Source organism: Quercus lobata, chromosome 2 (genome assembly GCF_001633185.2).
Source record: "Quercus lobata isolate SW786 chromosome 2, ValleyOak3.0 Primary Assembly, whole genome shotgun sequence".
Taxonomy (NCBI): Eukaryota; Viridiplantae; Streptophyta; class Magnoliopsida; order Fagales; family Fagaceae; genus Quercus; species Quercus lobata.
Genome location: NC_044905.1, coordinates 27,647,685 through 27,666,266, shown reverse-complemented (window position 1 = coordinate 27,666,266; position 18,582 = coordinate 27,647,685). Strand labels below are relative to the sequence as shown.

Sequence of the window (18,582 nt, the reverse complement as noted above, 5' to 3'; positions counted from 1 at the left end):
GCTAAGTAATTCGGTTACAAAACTCTTGGCATCAAGAGCCCTTTTAACTCAACAACATTGTCTAGTTTTTTTAATGGTGAACATCCGGGTTAAAATTCCCTCATCCTCACTTATTGTGTGCACCCACACACATACACACACAAATAAATAATTCAAACATCTATTTATTATATTGTTAAAATGACACCAATCACATTAATTAATATGTCAATTTCTAATTCTCTTATAATACAATTGATAGTAGCTTTATTATTTTTTAAAATTTATAGAACCCCTAACATCACTCAAAAAGAAATAAATTATTGAAAAGAAATCGAGAATAAAATTGCTTATGGCTCATGAGTAGCTACAAACAAGTTGAGTATTTAAAAGTTCAAAATTGCTCATTTAAGTTTTGAGTACGAGCCAAGCTCAAGCTTATTATCAATCTAGATTACATGTTTAAGTTTAATTCATTTTCTTGTCAAATAAGCTCGAATTTATTCACGAGTTCATGCTTGTCTTGAAGCTGTTTTTGAGGATATTGAGCTTATGCTACTCCATGATATGATGTATGTCTTATTTTGTAGTTTGATAAAAAAAAAAAATTAAAAAAATCAATCTTGATTCTTTTTCTGATGATTGGTGTAACTTGTTTCTACCAAGAAAACAATATCCTCTTTTATTAGCTAGAAAAAGAAAACAACATCCTTTGCTAACATTATCTCCAGCCAGAAAATGACACAATTTCAAGATGTGTCATTGTCAACATTGTATAGAACACAGTTGCACGTATTCTTTTGAGTGACATGTCTTTTCCTTGTGTTGATTTTATACTATGTTTAATTGGGGTGAAAAGAGAAAGTATGGAAAATAGGGGAGGAAAAAGAAGAGAAAACTGTAATTTTTAATTATTTGGTTGGAGTGAAAAGGGAGAGGAGATGAAATGGGGTGGATTGAGTTTTCTATGTAACATTGTATAGAAACACATTTTATTGCATTATATATGATTAGAGGCAACTAAACTTAATTACCCAAAGTTTTTGCTTAAGCTTTTGAGGTTACACTTAACTATGTTATATTAAATTATTAATTATTCATTCTTGTAATTATTATTCAATGTGGGACTTTAATTACTCACATGTGAGGTGTATATACCCAACAATATATTTGCATTTATAATATAATTTTTAAAATGATCTAGAAATATTACAAATTTTTACTAAATCTTACTAATTAATGAATCACCAATCACACACAAAAAAAAAAAAAAAAAAAAATCAGATATTTATTTATTATATTGTTAAGTAACATTATTTATTATATTGTCGAGTCATCCCACATCGGTAAGTTGTGATATTGAGAAGGGGTTTATCACTTGCTCCGCAATACTAACTGTTGTATGCAGTTTTGGTATTGGCGTGTGAGTGTATTCCCTTATCTCATCCCTCTTTCCTTATATATGTGTGTGTGTTTCTCAAATAGAAAAAAAATCATGTTCATTATTAAATTAATTCCATAATTTTCATATTAAGGCACCCTCTTGGTTGCAGCACTTGTTTTGAAACTTCATTAAAAAAAGAAAAAAGAAAAAGAAAAAAAGAGATATGATTATATATATATATATATATATATATATATTCCAGTCTTTTTGTGTGTGTGTGGAGGGAATTCGAGTCAATTGCTTGAGGGCAAGAAGCATGAACTAGTATTATTTAAGTGATCATCAGTTGATGCTCCAGCTTAAAAAGGAACATTATTGAGTCTTTGGCTATGATTATTTAACAATGTAATGATGCATCGTAAAGCAAGAAAAGCAATGGCATATGATCAAAAGCCATGAACTTAAGACAGATACACAACCACTCATAATGAAAGCTATGATGCCAGCCATCACACCGTGGCATCTTTTCCGTGGAAAAGCAGCCTTACTTTTGGGGTTCGTATCCCCTTAATTCAGTTCCCGTTTGCTCCTTTGCCTCTCTCAATCTCGCCTAATCAGAAACATGGGATAATTAGGCTATGTTTGATTTAATAATTTTCATCTTTCAATTTTTATCACTCAATTTCCGATACTTATCACTTATCACTTAAAATACCCTACCTATTTGGCACCATCACTCACTTCCTATCACTCAATATTTTTTATACTCCCTCCGTCCCACTTTGTTTGTCCTCTATTCCATTTTTGGATGTCCCAAAATATTGTCCTATTTCTAAAAATAAGAGTCATTAATTTACTAATGTTCCTATTATACCCCTATTTACTAATGTTCCTATTAATAATTCAATTTTTTTATAAATTTATTTAAGGGTAGTTTTGAAAACTTATACATTTTTTAAAAAGTAGACAAGATAATAAATGATATTCCCTTAAAAAGTTTGACTTTTCAAACAGGACAAACAAAGTGGGACGGAGGGAGTACTATTTATGGGCCTCATACTTATCACCCGGTGCAGTTTTTTTTTTTTTTTTTTTTTTTTTTTTTTTTTTTTTTTTTTTTTTTTTTCAGTACCCAAAATCACCGAACTTAGTGAAAAAAAAAAAAAAAAACAAACAAAAACAAAAAAAAAACCCAGGACATGAAGATCGTACCAGTGAACCAAAAAAAAAAAAAAAAAACCAAACAGCCAACCCAAGAAAAAAAAAGTCAAAATGTGCGGTTGAGTACTGTTTGTGGGTCCCCTATGTGTGTTTAATTACAATATTGTCATTGATTTCAGTTTTCATAACTCATAACTCAAAAATCAAATAATTAAGTGATGGAAACAGAGTTATGGACTTCCCAAACAACATTTTTGCTATGAGTCCCACAATTTTTGAGTTATGAGTTATGGAAACAGAGTTATGAGTTATGGAAATTGATGAACCAAACACCCCTTTAAGTTTTGTTGCCTCTTATGAGATATAAAATGTTAATAGTGCCTCTTTTAAGTCTAATTTTTCTTTATTGTACTAGTGATTGGGACCCAAGGTATTGTCAAAGGATTTGAGTTTAATATCCTTGATTATGGCCATGACAACACTAAGTGTCTGTTTGACATGATTAATTTTGCCAACTTATTTTTGCTACTATTTATGGGTTCTACTGCACTTTTTCGTACTATTCATGAGTCTCATTATACTATTTCAACTAACTTTTTTACCTTTAGCTACAGTACTTTCAACAAAAAGTTTTCAATTTCAGAAAAATAAGCGAGTCCCCAACAAACCCTAAGTTCCCTTGTGATGAAATAAGCTTTTATTTTAAGGGCATTACTGAAAGCCTTTTCTAGGATGATCAAAAAAGAAAGAAAAACAAAAACAAAAAGAAGAGCCTTTCTAGGTGGTGTAAATAACTAAATACTCAGTTACTTCTTTTCTCTCTCTGGGACCCTATCTCCCTTTGTCCATTCAGTTTGAATTTTTACCTAAAAGTTAGAGCATAACTTTTATTGTTACTACGCTCTTGATCAACATAACACTTCATTACATTTGATTCACTTCAGTCCATTTCATTCTATTCAGTCCATTTTCGTCAACTTCAGTCCATTTCAATCTAGTTTTGTCCATTTTGGTCCACTTCGGTCCATTTGGTCTATTTTAGTCCACTTCAATGATATTTTGGGAGGAGAAGTTTGAGTAGAAAGAGGAGTTGCTTCATTGACAACTATGTCATATTCTCAACATAAGGTTGGTAGTAAGTGATAGATTTGCTTAAATCTGCTTCCTCTTTAGGCCATTCAAGACTCTACTCTAGTAACATCCACCATTATGAGCAACCACTATTTAGGTCACGGAAGCATGGTTTACAACATACAATAACAGCATACAATGTCCTAGATGTATCTATTCACTTCCTTTCATATATATTATTGAATATGATTTATTTTGGTTTGAATGAATTTCTTGATATCATGTTAGTATTATCTTTAAAAGGATTCCTTTCATACTAGATTTTTTGTGATGGAAAAGCAATGACAAGCTCTCTCTTAAAGAACCTCTTGTGGACAATTATCAATTTGAATAGTAAGCACTTCTTCTTGGACCCTTCAATCCATATCCCATGTGAGATTTGTTAAGTTAAAAGTACCTTTTTGCTTAGATTTTCAAGAATTTAAATTAGCATTACAATTATCGGTATCTTATAAGAGCATCCACAGCATTGGAGTTAAATTTTTAACTTTTTAGCTACACAAAAAGTCATTTTATTTATTTTACCTTCTCATATCCTACAGCAATGGAGTTATTTTAGTTTTTTACATAATAAAATAATATAAACACTATAATAAAATAATATTTCATTCAACCACCAACACACAACCACAACCACCATTAAATCCCTAAAAATCACTGCACAACCACAACCCCGCCATGCCCATCAAAACCAGTGAAGAAGAACCAAAAAAGAAAGCAGAAAAATCAACACTGAAACACAAGCACAGTGCACATTCATGGACACCGCTCAGAGAGCTTGGTGAAGTCACTTTCAAGCTGTTCTTCTCTACCACAAACCTTCCCACACAAAACCCACATAGCATAAACCATACCCACACCAAAAGCCCAAGCTTTTTCCCCACCTCCCTCATCCAAAAACTCAAAATAAGAACAACCCAGATCAAGAAAAACTATTTATTGCGTTTTTCCTCAAAAACCCAACAAATCTATAATTCAGATTGCAATAAATACAGTTTTTTTTTTTCTTTTAAACTCAATTTTGATAACTTAAAGCTCTTATTTTTATGTAAATTTTCGATTATTTTTTAGAACCCAGATCGGAGTTAGACCTTTTTTTTTTTTTTTTTGCACTGTAAAAAGTTATTTGGGTCTAAGCTGAAACTCAAGAGAAGCAACAGAAGGGGCTGTGGAGGAAGAAAGAAGGGTCTGTGGAGGAAGAAAGAAGAGATGGAGAGGCAGTGAGGAGAGAGACACGGAGAAAGGAGAATGAAATGAAGAAAAAAAAAAAAAAAAAAAAAAAGTAGTGTGAATGTAAAATAAATTTTTTTTTTTTTTTTTTTTTAGCTTTTAGCTACAATATATAGCCATATATAGTTGTGCACTGTAGCAATAAGGTAAAAATTTTACCTTTAGCTCCACTGCTGTAGTATGAATTTTTGTATTTTGGTGTAGCTAAAATAGGTATATAGCTACACTGCTATGAGTGCTCTAAGGTGCAAAGATTTTTACTCCAATGTCAAGCATTTTTAAGAACACATGACATTGTATAAAGTTCATCATCTTCACATCTGCGTCTCACTTTAATAAATAAATAAACATGATAAAAAGGGAGAAGGAAGAACATAACAAGATAAACGAGGCGTGAAACAGCAGAAACTTAAGAATACTGTCGGCATTGCAAAATTTTCATTGAGCTAAAGCCACAAGAGAGCATAAAAATTCTCTTGCTTGTCTATAAGCATTTGTCTCAAAAGTCTCAACTAACCTAGTTTGGTCATGCTCGAATACATTGTTGATGTTATTGCCTGGTCTACAAAAGCTAAATATACAAAAGCATTTTACAGTAACATCATTGAATACCACCACTCTTCCCTCTTCCTCAAGAAAATAAAAAAGTATATGATAATGGTAATTCATTCAATCTCTTCAATCAAAACCTTGCCTTTGGTTTCTGACGTATTGTTCCTTTTGACAGATTGCTTATTGCCTCCATAATTCATGACTGAACTTTTCTCTGCTTCTACAATGGTTGCTAGGGAAGACCAAGCTTCACTTGGCTGCTCATAAACCCAACACATAATGAAATAAATCTTCCTCTCAGCAAACTTGAGCTTACTCCTAATTTCTACCCTTCTCAACTTTTTTTGTTTCTCTGACTTCAGTTCCCTCTCCCCAGCTTGAATCAACCTACGCATATCAGAAAGCAAGCACACTAAAGCAGAACTTCCTAAAGAAAGTAAGCTTATTACATCATCAATAAGACCCAATCCAAATTGCAAGCCACCCATGTGTCTGTAAGCTGGAGAGCAAATTTGCTCTAAGCAATAAGACAAAGCTTCCAACACTGTTTCTGGCTGCCCACCTTGACCCAAGACAGAGGACATGCTCAACACCACCAGGGCTGATCCTATGGCATCTGATTGCCAATCTCCATTGTAGAGGCGAAGTGTAAAACAGTAGCTATATAAAATGTCCACCAAGTGAACAGTTAATAGTGGTGATGGCTCTGCAGAACTAAGCTTGCTAACCGGAGGTAGTGGGCTTTCGGGGCCAGGAGGAATCTCACTTGATTGGTAACTTTCTAGATCATCATCTTGCAGTGATACTGACACTTTGTGTTCCGCAAGTGGTTGGACAAGTTGAGTTCCTTCCTTGCTGAGAGATACTCTTCGGGCAGAAGGCTTCAACCACCATGGTTCCCATGGCTCAATCATCTTACTCAGTTCTCCAGATGCAATCGCTCTTTGGAACCTTATTTTTTCCTCTGCAGATAAATCATCAAAACTTATTTGATCTCCTGCAGGGGAAAATCAAATAAATTCTAAGAAGCTTTAGGCAACAGCATAAAATCCCAAAAAAAAATAAAAAAATTCAGATGATCTTCACACTCCAACTACAATCAAAGGAGTGCAGAGATCTTGCTTTATTTGGCAATGTAGAAAAAGTAAAAAAAAAATAGAAAAGAAATGAAAAGCTAGCATCCAGAATTATAACTGTACCAGACAAAATCTTTTGTATGGTCTCCTCAGTCAGAGTTGAATCTGCCAAATATAAGAGCAAAACTCAGTCAGAGCCTTTTTAAACAATCAGTCAATCAGCTTAACATGTCACAAAGTTAATAAAACAAGAACCAAAAGGTGGCAATTTCTTTAGTTTTACTTGGAACTCTAAAGCAATATACGAACTTAAAAAGAAAATTTACCCATGTAGCAGAAGCAACAGCTTATATACTGGGCTGCAAATATTTTTATGTCAGAATTTTCTATGTTCACTAGGGATGACATAAACAACCACATGCAATTCTTTACTCAACCTGATTAATGCTGGTCAGCACTGTATCTAACTTAAATCCGATATAATCTGTAATAACCATATCATGATGCTAGATCACCACTGAATATATCACAGTACTGGTATACCATCTGTTAGGATCACTTTGTTGAATGGTTGTCTTGGTTTGATCACTAACAATAAAGTTTCAAAAACACAGGCATAACCAACCTGTATGACCAGAGAAGCTTTTGCAGACCCAACTCCTTTCAAAAATGACAAAACCACTACTTTAACTAGTTCGTCAAAGGCCCTACAGCACCTTCTATAACCCTGCTGAAAGCATTATTTCAAATAGTTCTTTTATGAAACTATTATAAGAGCTAGTTGATCTACAGCATTATCAAATACTAAAATAATTTTTCTGAAAATTCAACCAGAAAGCATTACATAAAATAGCACTCCTATAAAGTATCATCTAAGATATTACATTGCATTTTATCAATTTTAAAAGCATCATTCTCTACAGTTCAATAGAAATGTTATTACTTACAGCTTCTAATTCTACAACTTTTTTAGGACTTCTAGAGCAATTTCAGACACAGTTCAGATTTTTTGGCAGTAAACATGCCTCAAATATGTGAAGTGGCACTAGCCTGGACCACCACCAAAAAATAAAATTCAAATGATAATTGACTTTAGCTTCCAGCTGTGCTCTCATGATCTCATCCAATGATTTTTTTTTTTTCTTCAAATGAACTTTGATTATAGAGCATTGCATGTGCTAACAGATTTGTGAGCTTGGGATTAGACACATTCATCTCGCTTTACTATACACAGATTTCCTGCATCACAATTAGCCTATTTCCTTCATTGAAACACGGTTGGTATAACAGTGCCTACAAAATCTTAATTTCATTTGTTGGTGATATTTTTTTTTTTTTACCCTTGACATGGCTGCTTCCTAACCTATATATGAATTTTAAAATTAGTTTCATGTTATATTCTCTCCAACAGTTAATAAGAGCCAACACTCCCCAAAGCAAACAAAAGTACAATAACATACCATCCACATCCATGCTATCAGTTTCCTCTTCTGAATGGAACCGTTTCAATATGTCCAGCATTTTCTGTTTAGTTTCATCATCAGGTTGCATCTGTTGAAGCTCCTCAACTACATTTTCTCGCATGAAGGACTCAGTACATTGAAGACTATGAGACTGCCAAAAAAAATTATGTAATATTAAACAATAAAACAACCCACCACCAATGCCCACCAAACAAAGATAAAAGAATCTCTGAGGAATCTTCAAATGATATGATACAAATCTAGGTAGGATAAGAAACTAAAACACACACTTACCAAAGCTAAGCATATTCGATACCCTCCTTGCCTTTTCAAATTTTTAAAAAAAATGTAACATTTGCTTACCAAAGAACAGGAAGCACATTTAAAAAAAGAACAACATTAAAAAAAAAAAATGACAACTACATTAAACTTACACCTACCTTATAGCATTGGAGGGAACAGTATCGCGAATTGCATCGGGGGCATGTATATTGTGAAAATTGCTTCTGACAACTATCTCAAAACAAAAAACATACATGAGTATATAAAACAAGCTGCCCATTAAGACCCCCAAAAAAAATCCCAATAAATGTAAATAGACTTCACCAACAAGATAAGAGTCTAATATAATTCAACATAAATAAGCTATAAAAAAAAATTAAAATTAAAAAAATTTATTGTAACAGAGACACACACTTATTGCAATAAATAAAAATCATAGTTTGCTTTACTATGAAACCATTACCAACATTCTAAATGCAAATGAACAAATTTCATGGGCAAAAAAACATTAAAAAAAATAACTAAAATATACCCAAAACAATATGTATAAAAATAAAAAAGAAAAGAGGGTTTGGGGAGGAACATACACATGGCAAATGGACCTGGAAGGAGGGTTGAGTGGAGACGAGTTGGATGGTTTATCAGAGGTAAGGATTGTCTCGTCCATGACTCGGAAACTCGATTGAGAAACTCAGTACAGTTACTCTTTGCTCTTTGGCTTGAGCTTCAATGGTTTTCTCTTTTTAAAACTTCTTTCCCCTTCTACTACTTTTCTCTCTTATAACCGAAAAAGCTACGCCCAAACGACCAACACCGAACCCAGCAACCACCGAAACAACCCACCACTTAAACCCAGTAACCACCGATTCAACCCAACCAAAAACAGCCGAGAAAGAGACAGAGAAAGAGAGGGAGAAGAGTGGAGAGAGCATTAGAACGTTCGTTTCTTTTGCTACGTTTTTTCCTTTTTCTCAGCTCCCATTTTTCGGTGTGCATTCAACCCGGCCCAGTCCAGCCCAGCCCAATGCCTGACTCTGCTTTTTTATCATGGGTTGATGGATTGTTTTATTTATTTATTTTTTTTATTTTGGTAGAGGTTGGGTTGGATTGGATTTCGATGGGCTTCTAATGACTCCAATTACTCAACCCAATATTATTAATAATTTAATAAATATATAACTTGTAATACATTTACAAATAAACATAACTAAATTTTTGAGAAACCAGACCAAGCCTGGGAATTTTATTCAAAACCAAAATTAATGCACATCTCTAACCACCAAAGGGGCAATGTCTTCATGTAAATCTTCTAACCAAACCTGTAGCCCAACACCAGAACTAGCTTTCTTAGCCAACGCATCAGCAACAGAGTTACATACCTGGCTAGTAAATAAAAAATCAATAAATTGAAAACAAGTTGATTGGAATTGAATGTCATCAAGAATGTTTCCATAGCTGGCAAACTGGCTCATTCCATTCTTAAGTGCCTCAATAACAGTAATAGAGTTTCCTTCGACCACCACTTGAGTCAGTCCAATCTCCAGAGCAAACTGGACCACCCTCTGACATGCCACCGCCTCCAACTCTGCCACAAACTGCCTGAAAGGAACAGGCATGGTTAGCGCCCCAATCGGATCACCCCTGTTGTCGCGAACAATCACTCCCACCCCTACCAGGTTTGAAGCTCGAAAGACCACTGCATCAAAGTTGATTTTGTAAATATTCGGATTAGGAGGTCGTCACCGTTGAATCGCCTGAGGAAGTGGAGGACTCAGCTCAACCTCACGGGCTTGAAGAAACTCCTGAAGAAAGCTACCAGCCTCCCTGCAAATGCTGTCCACAGGCCAGACCGCTAGGTTGAAGTGAATGTCATTGCGTCTATTCCACACAAACCACTTAGCTATGGCAAAAATCTCAGCTTTGTAATCATCTGAGATCGGCATAAACCTGGCCAACAGCACTTTGTAATTCACGGGTTGAACAGGGACAGCTTGGTGAAACCAGTCCAAGGACGATGAAACTCTAGCTACCTCCTTGCATGTCCATATAGCATGAACGGTATCCTCAGGAAACTCTCCACACAGGTCGCAAATGTCCGAATCCATGACATGCCGATGGTGCAGATTCATCTTTGTTGGCAACGCCTCATTACACGCCCTCCAAACAAAGTTTTTGATTTTGTTTGGCATCTGGAGTTGCCACAGGCACTTCCAGAACTTCTTATGGTTTTCGACACTTGAACTAAATTAGTATTGAAGTTTTACCAAGTTTATAAATAATATATATAATTTTTTTATTTGAAAATATAAAATACCTACTATAAAATAAATATAAGTTTATTTGAAATAAATGAATTTTTTTTTTTTTTTTACATTGTTATCTACGAGATTCTCAATCTTAATTTTTTTCATCCACTATTTGTATAATACTAGTGATAATAATATAAGAAAAATGAATCAATGATGGTAATTTTTTTTAAATATTAATATTAACTCTATTGTTGTCTAACTTAATAACTCATTTAGCACAAAAAATTAAGAAAATTAGATTGGATTCCTCAATTTTTGTTGTATAGTAAATAGCTATATCAAAATTAAGAAAATTGGATGTGACACATGACACAAAATTGGACTTCTGATTTAGATTCTAATTGGATTTTCTCTCAATATGATATGTTATTTTGATTTATTTTTAGGAGTTCATAACTTAGTTTAAATTTATAAGTTTGATTTATTTTAGTATTTTTAGACTTAAGCTTTAATGACTCTTAGAATATTACGGTTAAAGGCGTAATTGTAAATATTTATTTAATAATGAACTTATAATAGTTAATTATAAACCCAATTTTTTATAGGCAAGATAAAATTGCCTCAATCCAATGATTATTTATGAGTTGGATGAACAAAATTTAAGTACAATTTCTTAGCTAGGTGTTGTACCTTAGATTTCCCATTTAATTTGAACAATGTGGACCATGTGGTTTCTTTGACCAATTAGTCACATAATTGATTTAATTATTCTTTGAGGAAGATAATATATTTTGTATTACATTAGTCAATAGAACCACATGTATGATTGGATTTAATTGGAAATGTATGATTGGATATTGTAACGACCCCACCCCACCTGTGTAAATATTGTCCACTTTGGGGCCTCATACCCCTCACGGTTTTGTTCTCCCCCAAAGCGCGTAGCAGTGGGGGAAAATGCCTCTACACATTGAAGGGAGGTCATTCCTTATAAACATATTTTCATGTGCTTCCCTAGGCGATGTGGGATTCCATGGAATGCAAGACCCCCCTTTTTGGGTCACTACAATCCACTCCCTTTACGGGCACACGTGTCCTCGCGTGTGGGGCCCACACTTCTAGTTAGGGCATGGCTCTGATACCTTCTGTATCAACCTCGCCCTAACTGTGTAGATATTGTCCGCTTTAGAGCCCATACCTCTCATAGTTTTATTCTCCCCCAAAGCACACAGCAATGGGGGAAAATGCCTCTACACATTGAAAGGAGATCATTCCTTATAAGCACATTCTCATGTGCTTCCCTAGATAATGTGGGATTCCATAGAATGCAAGACCCCCCTTTTTGGGTCACTACAATCCAACCCCCTTACGGGCACACGCGTCCTTGCGTGTGGGGCTCACACTTCCGGTTAGGGCATGGCTCTAATACCATCTATAATGGCCCCACCCTAACTGTGTAGATATTGTCCACTTTGGGGCCCGTACCCCTCATGATTTTGTTCTCCCTCAAAGCACACAGCAGTGGAGGAAAATGCCTCTACACATTGAAGGAAGATCATTTCTTATAAGCACATTCTCATGTGCTTCCCTAGGCGATGTGGGATTCTATAGAATGCAAGACCCCCCCTTTTTGGGTCACTACAATCCACCCCCCTTACAGGCACACACATCCTCGCATGTGGGTCCAACACTTCTGGCTAGGGCATGGCTCTGATACCATCTGTAACGACCCAAGGAAAAGCGCTAGCCACATCTGTGCTATACCTCAAAAAGACTAGTCACAATTGAAACTCTTTGTAGTTGTTAATAAAGCCCAGATCTACCTAGTAAATACCTGATGTGGGACTCATCACACATCTACACACATCACACAATCAATCAAATTAGGGTATTACAATCTCCCCCACTAAAATCTCTAACGTCCTTGTTAAGGCCCACTTTGTTGGGTAGTGTCTCTGAGCCCACATGGGATTACTAAGTCGATTCTGATACCAAATGTAACGACCCAAGGAAAAGCGATAGTCACATCTGCACTATACCTCAAAAGGACTAATCACAATTAAGGCTCCTTGCAGTTGTTAATAAAGCCTAGTTCAACCCAGTAAATACCCGATGTGGGACTCATCACACACCCACACACATTACACAATCAATCAAATTAGGGGGCATCACAATGGGAAGAACAAAACCATGAGGGGTATGGGCCCCAAAGTGGACAATATCTACACAGTTTGGACGGGGTCATTACAGATGGTATCAGAGCGATGCCCTAGCCGGAAGTGTGGGCCCCACACGCGAGGACACGTGTGCCCATAAGAGGGGTGGATTGTAGTGACCCAAAAAGGGGGGTCTTGCATTTTATGGAATCTCACATCGCCTAGGGAAGCACATAAGAATGTACTTATAAGGAATGATTTTCCTTCAATGTGTAAAGGCCTTTTCCCCAGCGCAAGCTGAGGAAGAACAAAACCATGAGAGGTATGAACCCCAAAGTGGACAATATCTACACAGTTGGGGCGGGGTCGTTACAGATATAATTGGAAAAACTAAGGCACACCGCTTAAAAAAATTATACCTAAATTTTGTCCAAATTAGATTGATTTTTTCATTATGTTGATTGGGTTGTTAATTCCTTAGGTTAGTAAAAAATATACCACAAACCCAACATCATCCACATTGCATTGAACATTAAATAGTAAATACATGATTTTAGGACATTGTGAGCGGTTCAGGGCAAATCAAGTTGATTCAAAAGAAGGAACTTTGACTTTGTTACCGCTAGACTACTGTATTGATCTACTTGTGCATTCATATTCGCATTTTGTCCCTATTCCTAGTTTACTCACCCCATTGATAAAATTGGTCATATTGGTCCCTGGTAAAAAATTGGTTACATTGGAAAAGGACTGTTAATTTTTTTGCCACAACTTCAATGTGGTTAGCTATGAAAGTGATTTATAACAAAAGTTGTGGTACAAAATTAATTTGTGATCCAAAACTCAATCAATTATTGCAAATCCTATTAATATGGATGTGCTCAACTTTAGTGAATGTGAAATTATTCATTGCACCTTTCAACCAATTTAGAATATCTGTTTAAGAAAATCTACTCAAGGTGGACTCAATTTATAGAATTAACCATTGCTTCCATTAAAACAATTCCTTCTCAATTTCAAATAAGACAATTGATAATAATTAATAACCATCTTCATCATCACCTTCACAATTATGTCACTTCATGACTTCAACCACCTTAGATCAGTTGTTGAACATGGAGAAATTTGTCCCCCAAGGCTCTCACTCGTATTATAACAAGCAGACAAGTTTGTCTGTTGCTCCATTCCATAATAATAATACCCATCAAAGCTGGGGCTTCTCAAGTTCTGGCTTAGATTACTGCCCTCAGTGCGAACACTACTACGAACCTCATGAACTGGATATGATAAGCGCTTCTTTGCTGAACAAACTCGCTCTCTCTCGGGTGTTGAGGGCCTATGTCTTGGTGTACTTTGTGATGATCGAACTCGAGCCTTTGCAGACTCAGTGGCAGCCATGTAGTTTGGCATTGCAGCACGCATGCCACCACTGCCGTAGCAGTAAATGGAGCCTAAGTTTGGTGTATGAGCTGCTGAGTAACATTTCTCTTCTTTTAGGCATCGAGGGCTTGCTGAACGCAGTTGCAGGGGTTTGTGTTTACAGGGTGAGGGTGTGAAAGTAAAGTTGTGGTGTGCTTTATGGAGTGGAGAAGCTACAGAACGTGGAGTAGATTGTTTTTGGCGATGATTTAGCTCTTGTGGTCTTTGAAGTATTGGACCAGAATAAGAGTGTGGCATAGAAGTGTCAATTTCTACTGTCTTTATAGGGTCTCTTTTATCAGTTGAAACTCTGTCGTTGTTCTGTTGCTTTGTGGCCATCCACCTTTCTAGCCATTTTGTTCTTTCTTCAAGCTCTTTTTCATCTCCTGCAGATATGTTCCGGCTCCTACGAGATCCCCATATCTTGATATGCAATTGAAGACATGGAAGAGATTAAGTTCCAACTTCCATACAAACACAAAAATAAAGAAACAGCAAAATTATTAGGTGTCATACATTATGTTCCCAATTAAATAAAATCATGTGGTTGACCGATGCAACATAAAATACACAAAAATAATTAAGACATTTATTTATTATTTTGTTGAAATGACACAAATCATATATATTGTCATGTAAATTTGTAAGTTTTTTGTAATAAAATTGGTACTTATTTAACAACCGTGTGGCTTATGGGCCACTTTAATCATATGAATTGGAAATCTAAGATATGAAAACTGTACCTAAGTTTTGCCCAAAAACAAATTGTGAGGAAGAACATACCTTGTGAGAGAAAGCATAAGCAAGAGCCTTTTCACGTTTCAAAGCAGCTTCTTTTCTACTCAACAACATGGCTTCAATCTCCTCACTTGTATGCGGGCGGTCATCCCAATCATCCACATCACAACATGTATCTTTGGACTGTGATACAATAGCAAGTTATAGCATCCATTTAAGAAAAATATGGTGTACTTAGAAGGATTTGAGAAGAGAGCTTATTTACCATGGACTTCCTGTCCCGGATGTCATGAAGATATTTAGACTCCCATAAGCTGTTGGTTTCGGCAAACATGGACCTTCTTTCCCCTTCATGTGAAAGCCTTGCACGTTGATCAGCACGCACCCGATCTTGCGCTCGAACCAAAGCTTGCATGCATTGTAGTGTTAACTTGGCTTGCTTTCGGACATTGTGCCCTCTTACTAGAGCTTGAAGTTTTACTAGCCCCTTTAGTGCACGAAGAGCTCTTCTTGCCTATAAGAAATCAATATGTACTCTTAAGGACAACAATATATAAGAAATCAATACTACTACAAGAGACTTTTCTTGTAGTGATAAATGAAGAAAAAACAATGACCCGCAAAAGTATAATGTTTCTTGCACCTTTTTTCTTATGCAATTGGTTTAGGGTCACAATATTTTTTTCAATTACTGATATGGTCTGTGATTGATGCATCATAGAAGTGTTGTCAATGATAAGTTCGGATGAAAGTGATGTTGCTGTTATCAAAACAAGCCTTATCAGCAGACTGCAGTTGTGAAATATTGTGCCGCTAGCATTATACTTACTAGGTATCCTCTAAAAGCTGTTTGAATGACTATAGCAGCATAATGTTCTCTGACAAAACTGGAAGGCCTAGTTAGCCGAACAATCTCCACCGCTGCTTGGGCTGTTGCCACAGCACCTTCAGCTGCCGCTGCAGTGGCAGCAGCAACTGCAATTGCATGCCGATGCTCTGCAGCCAAAACTGGAACCACAGGTGCAATTGCAGTAGTATTTGTTCTTGCATTTGCTTCACATTGTTGAACATGACTACTTGGCTTTCTGAAAAGCCATCTTCTTTTCTCTCTTTTCTGCACAAATCAACCCAAAATTAAATACTTTAATTAACAAAATAGCTTTTCATATAATAAAATAGTGTTATCTGCATGGTAAAAATAGATAACATTGATAGTATATACTCCTATATATTTGTTACTTTTTCTTCCTCTTCTTGATCATGTTCATCTCTTCTTTTGCTACTTCTTTTCTCATTCTCTTTAGTAGGAGACCTGAATGCCCTTTTCACTATTGTCAACCAAGAGCTACTGCTTTTCTTTGCCATATATAGGTGTGAGGAAGTTTTGCTACATTACAGCTAAAAAGCAAGCATATGAGAGAGGTGTGAGTACTGTATTTGATATCTTTACTATTATAACTATAGGGGGAAATTTATGAGACAGAGCAAGGGAAGAAACTAGTACGTTCATTTGTGTAGATTATAGTTTGTAGAACCTCTAGAGAACAAGCTCCAATATATTTGCAAAGCCTAGGTGTTTCGTAGTGGCACAGGCAAAAACTAATGGAGGTGTCAGAATTTAGAAATCATCAAGAAATTAAAAAAATAATGCGTATTAAGATAGAATTAGATATTGAGAGAGAGAGAGAGGGATTGCACAAGAATCCAACGTCTTGTAAAATAGCAGGGGTTTCGATGAGCATGCTTTTATTTTTGTTATAAATAACACTGACGAACTCTAATGGTTTCACGTGTTAGTATCTACCTTTTGTAAGTTCTTTTGTTTGGCTAAGTTAAGACTTAAAAACGACAAATGTCACAAGAAGAAACTAATAAGTTCGCTGAATTAAGAGTCAGAAGGGGACCCCTTTTTTGGTAAAAGTGACTGACTTGGCTTCATTTCCCAGTTGGTGGACTGGTCAAACTGATTTGATTCTTTGGTCTGCTTCCCTATACTGATTCTTACACAAAGTAAGAGCAAATTACACCTACGCCTCAAACAAAACACAAAATACAAACTCATATAATAGTGCTACTATACATATTCAGCCAAAATAAAAAATTACTACTAGACATAAACAATGACAGTATTTATAGTTTACCAGAAAATAACAACTATAAGTTTGGTAGCTCCAATGCTCTTCAAGGCTCTAACAATGGACAAGTCCTGCACTTCTTCAGTGAAATGCTGCGTTTATCAAGTCATTTTTCCTCTGCATTTCACATGGGAAATGAAAGAATAGGAAGAGCCAATCAACAGAAAACAATAGTGAAAAGCTGCCTCCCTCCATTTATCCATTCAAAAACAATAAACACCCACTTCTGTCTACATCTTCTGCAACATATTTAAAATTCCTAGTTCACAAATCACAATTACAAAATTATTTTTGCTACTGTGGGATATAGTCATGAAAAAATTGAGGCAATCCTAAAAGCTTCCCATATTGTTAAAAATTCACTTGCAATTATATGCATGAATCAGGATTAATCAAAGACAAATTTTAAATTAGCCAAAAAAGAAAGCCACAAAATAATGAAGCTAAATTGAATTTATTGTATTAATATGCCCACTGAAACTTTAAAGCTATTCCCAGTTGTTTTGTAACTTGTAACGGGTATTGAAAAAATGAGCCCAACCCATTTTAAGTTCCCTTTAGTCTTTCATACTCCTGGCCTTACCATCAGCAATAATAATTGCAAGTCCAAAGGCAAAACAAAATTCTTTTTTACTTTACCAATGCTTTACCAATTCTGATTTTTCAAATTGAATCACTAGACTCCACAAACTCGCATTGCATTTGCATGTGAAGACTAGTACGGTGAAGCACCTTAAAAGTTAAAACGTATCGCCCACTTCTTTCTTCGCCTACATTAGCCCAGACCTTCCGCTTTTCTTCTTCTTATCGCTCTGTCTTTTTATTATTATTATTATTATTTTTAAACAAGCTGTCCAAGTCTAATTTGTCACTAGTTAAACTAGGTAATAACTAGTGACAAATTATAACTTTTCCATCCAATTGTTTAGAAATTCTTTATTAAAAAATAAATGAATAAGTAATTCCAATTATGGAATGGAACAAAATGTATATAAACATTGAACACCTCAAATGAAAATGGTAAAAAACTTCACCCTATAAAATTGAGTTCAAATATTCTCTACAACTTTCTTTACTCTACTTTATATTACACAAATAAAAACTTGTCACATGTCTATTTACTTAATTAAATCCTAATTTTGTGGCTTCATTATTTTAGTTACCTAAATTAAATAATTAAAGAATATAAGAAAAACCCAACCGTCAACACATCCCACCACCAGCACCGCCACCATCATTGGCCGGAGCAACTGACACCTTCAGTCACAAAGTTATAACTATAGTACTAAGTTCCAAGTTCAAAATCCAAAATAAGTTTGCAAATGACAACTAGCTAAGTAGTTAACTATAGTACAAAATCCAAAAGCAAAATCCAATCATGTTGATTTTAGGGGTTTAGGGAATAAGTTTTTAATTCAAAGTGAGGTTTTTTATTTATTTATTTATAGTATAGGGCATATTGGGTTGTTTCTATCCATTGGGTTGATTGTACTTTTTCTTTTTTATGCCAATTCAAAGCAAATTTGGGTTTTTAGTAGGACCGTTTAGGATCATAAGATTGGTCCGATCCCACTTGATCCAATCGATTCTACATGAGATATTGAAAAATGCATGATCCTACTACAAT

At 35.3% G+C, this 18,582-nt stretch overlaps 2 protein-coding genes across 2 annotated transcripts; both read right to left on the bottom strand.

The window, feature by feature from the left end:
* Positions 1-5,297: 5,297 nt before the first annotated feature.
* Positions 5,298-9,252, bottom strand: LOC115975175 (zinc finger HIT domain-containing protein 2). Its single transcript, XM_031095869.1, has 5 exons — positions 8,846-9,252; positions 8,417-8,489; positions 7,974-8,127; positions 6,637-6,678; positions 5,298-6,434 (listed from the first exon to the last, which is right to left on the bottom strand). Exons 1-5 carry the CDS (start codon positions 8,923-8,925, stop codon positions 5,551-5,553), a joined length of 1,233 nt encoding a protein of 410 aa, XP_030951729.1. The 5' UTR covers positions 8,926-9,252; the 3' UTR covers positions 5,298-5,550.
* Positions 9,253-13,674: 4,422 nt separating this feature from the next.
* Positions 13,675-16,188, bottom strand: LOC115978402 (protein IQ-DOMAIN 1-like). The gene is made up of 5 exons (XM_031100422.1): positions 16,060-16,188; positions 15,650-15,934; positions 15,086-15,334; positions 14,866-15,003; positions 13,675-14,505 (listed from the first exon to the last, which is right to left on the bottom strand). Exons 1-5 carry the CDS (start codon positions 16,183-16,185, stop codon positions 13,744-13,746), a joined length of 1,560 nt encoding a protein of 519 aa, XP_030956282.1. The 5' UTR covers positions 16,186-16,188; the 3' UTR covers positions 13,675-13,743.
* Positions 16,189-18,582: the final 2,394 nt, after the last annotated feature.

What these genes read in the sequence shown, in the direction of transcription:
- LOC115978402 (XM_031100422.1), bottom strand. Translation starts at nt 16,185, where the DNA reads ATGGCAAAGAAAAGCAGTAGCTCTTGGTTGACAATAGTGAAAAGGGCA. An exon ending in CAGCTTTTAGAGGATACCTA is followed by an intron (nt 15,335 to 15,649) that starts GTAAGTATAATG and finishes GATTTCTTATAG; the next exon opens with GCAAGAAGAGCTCTTCGTGC. An exon ending in TCCGGGACAGGAAGTCCATG is followed by an intron (nt 15,004 to 15,085) that starts GTAAATAAGCTC and finishes ATTGTATCACAG; the next exon opens with TCCAAAGATACATGTTGTGA.
- LOC115975175 (XM_031095869.1), bottom strand. Translation starts at nt 8,925, where the DNA reads ATGGACGAGACAATCCTTACCTCTGATAAACCATCCAACTCGTCTCCA. An exon ending in TCCAGGTCCATTTGCCATGT is followed by an intron (nt 8,490 to 8,845) that starts GTATGTTCCTCC and finishes GTTTTGAGATAG; the next exon opens with TTGTCAGAAGCAATTTTCAC. An exon ending in GTTCCCTCCAATGCTATAAG is followed by an intron (nt 8,128 to 8,416) that starts GTAGGTGTAAGT and finishes TTTTTTTGGCAG; the next exon opens with TCTCATAGTCTTCAATGTAC.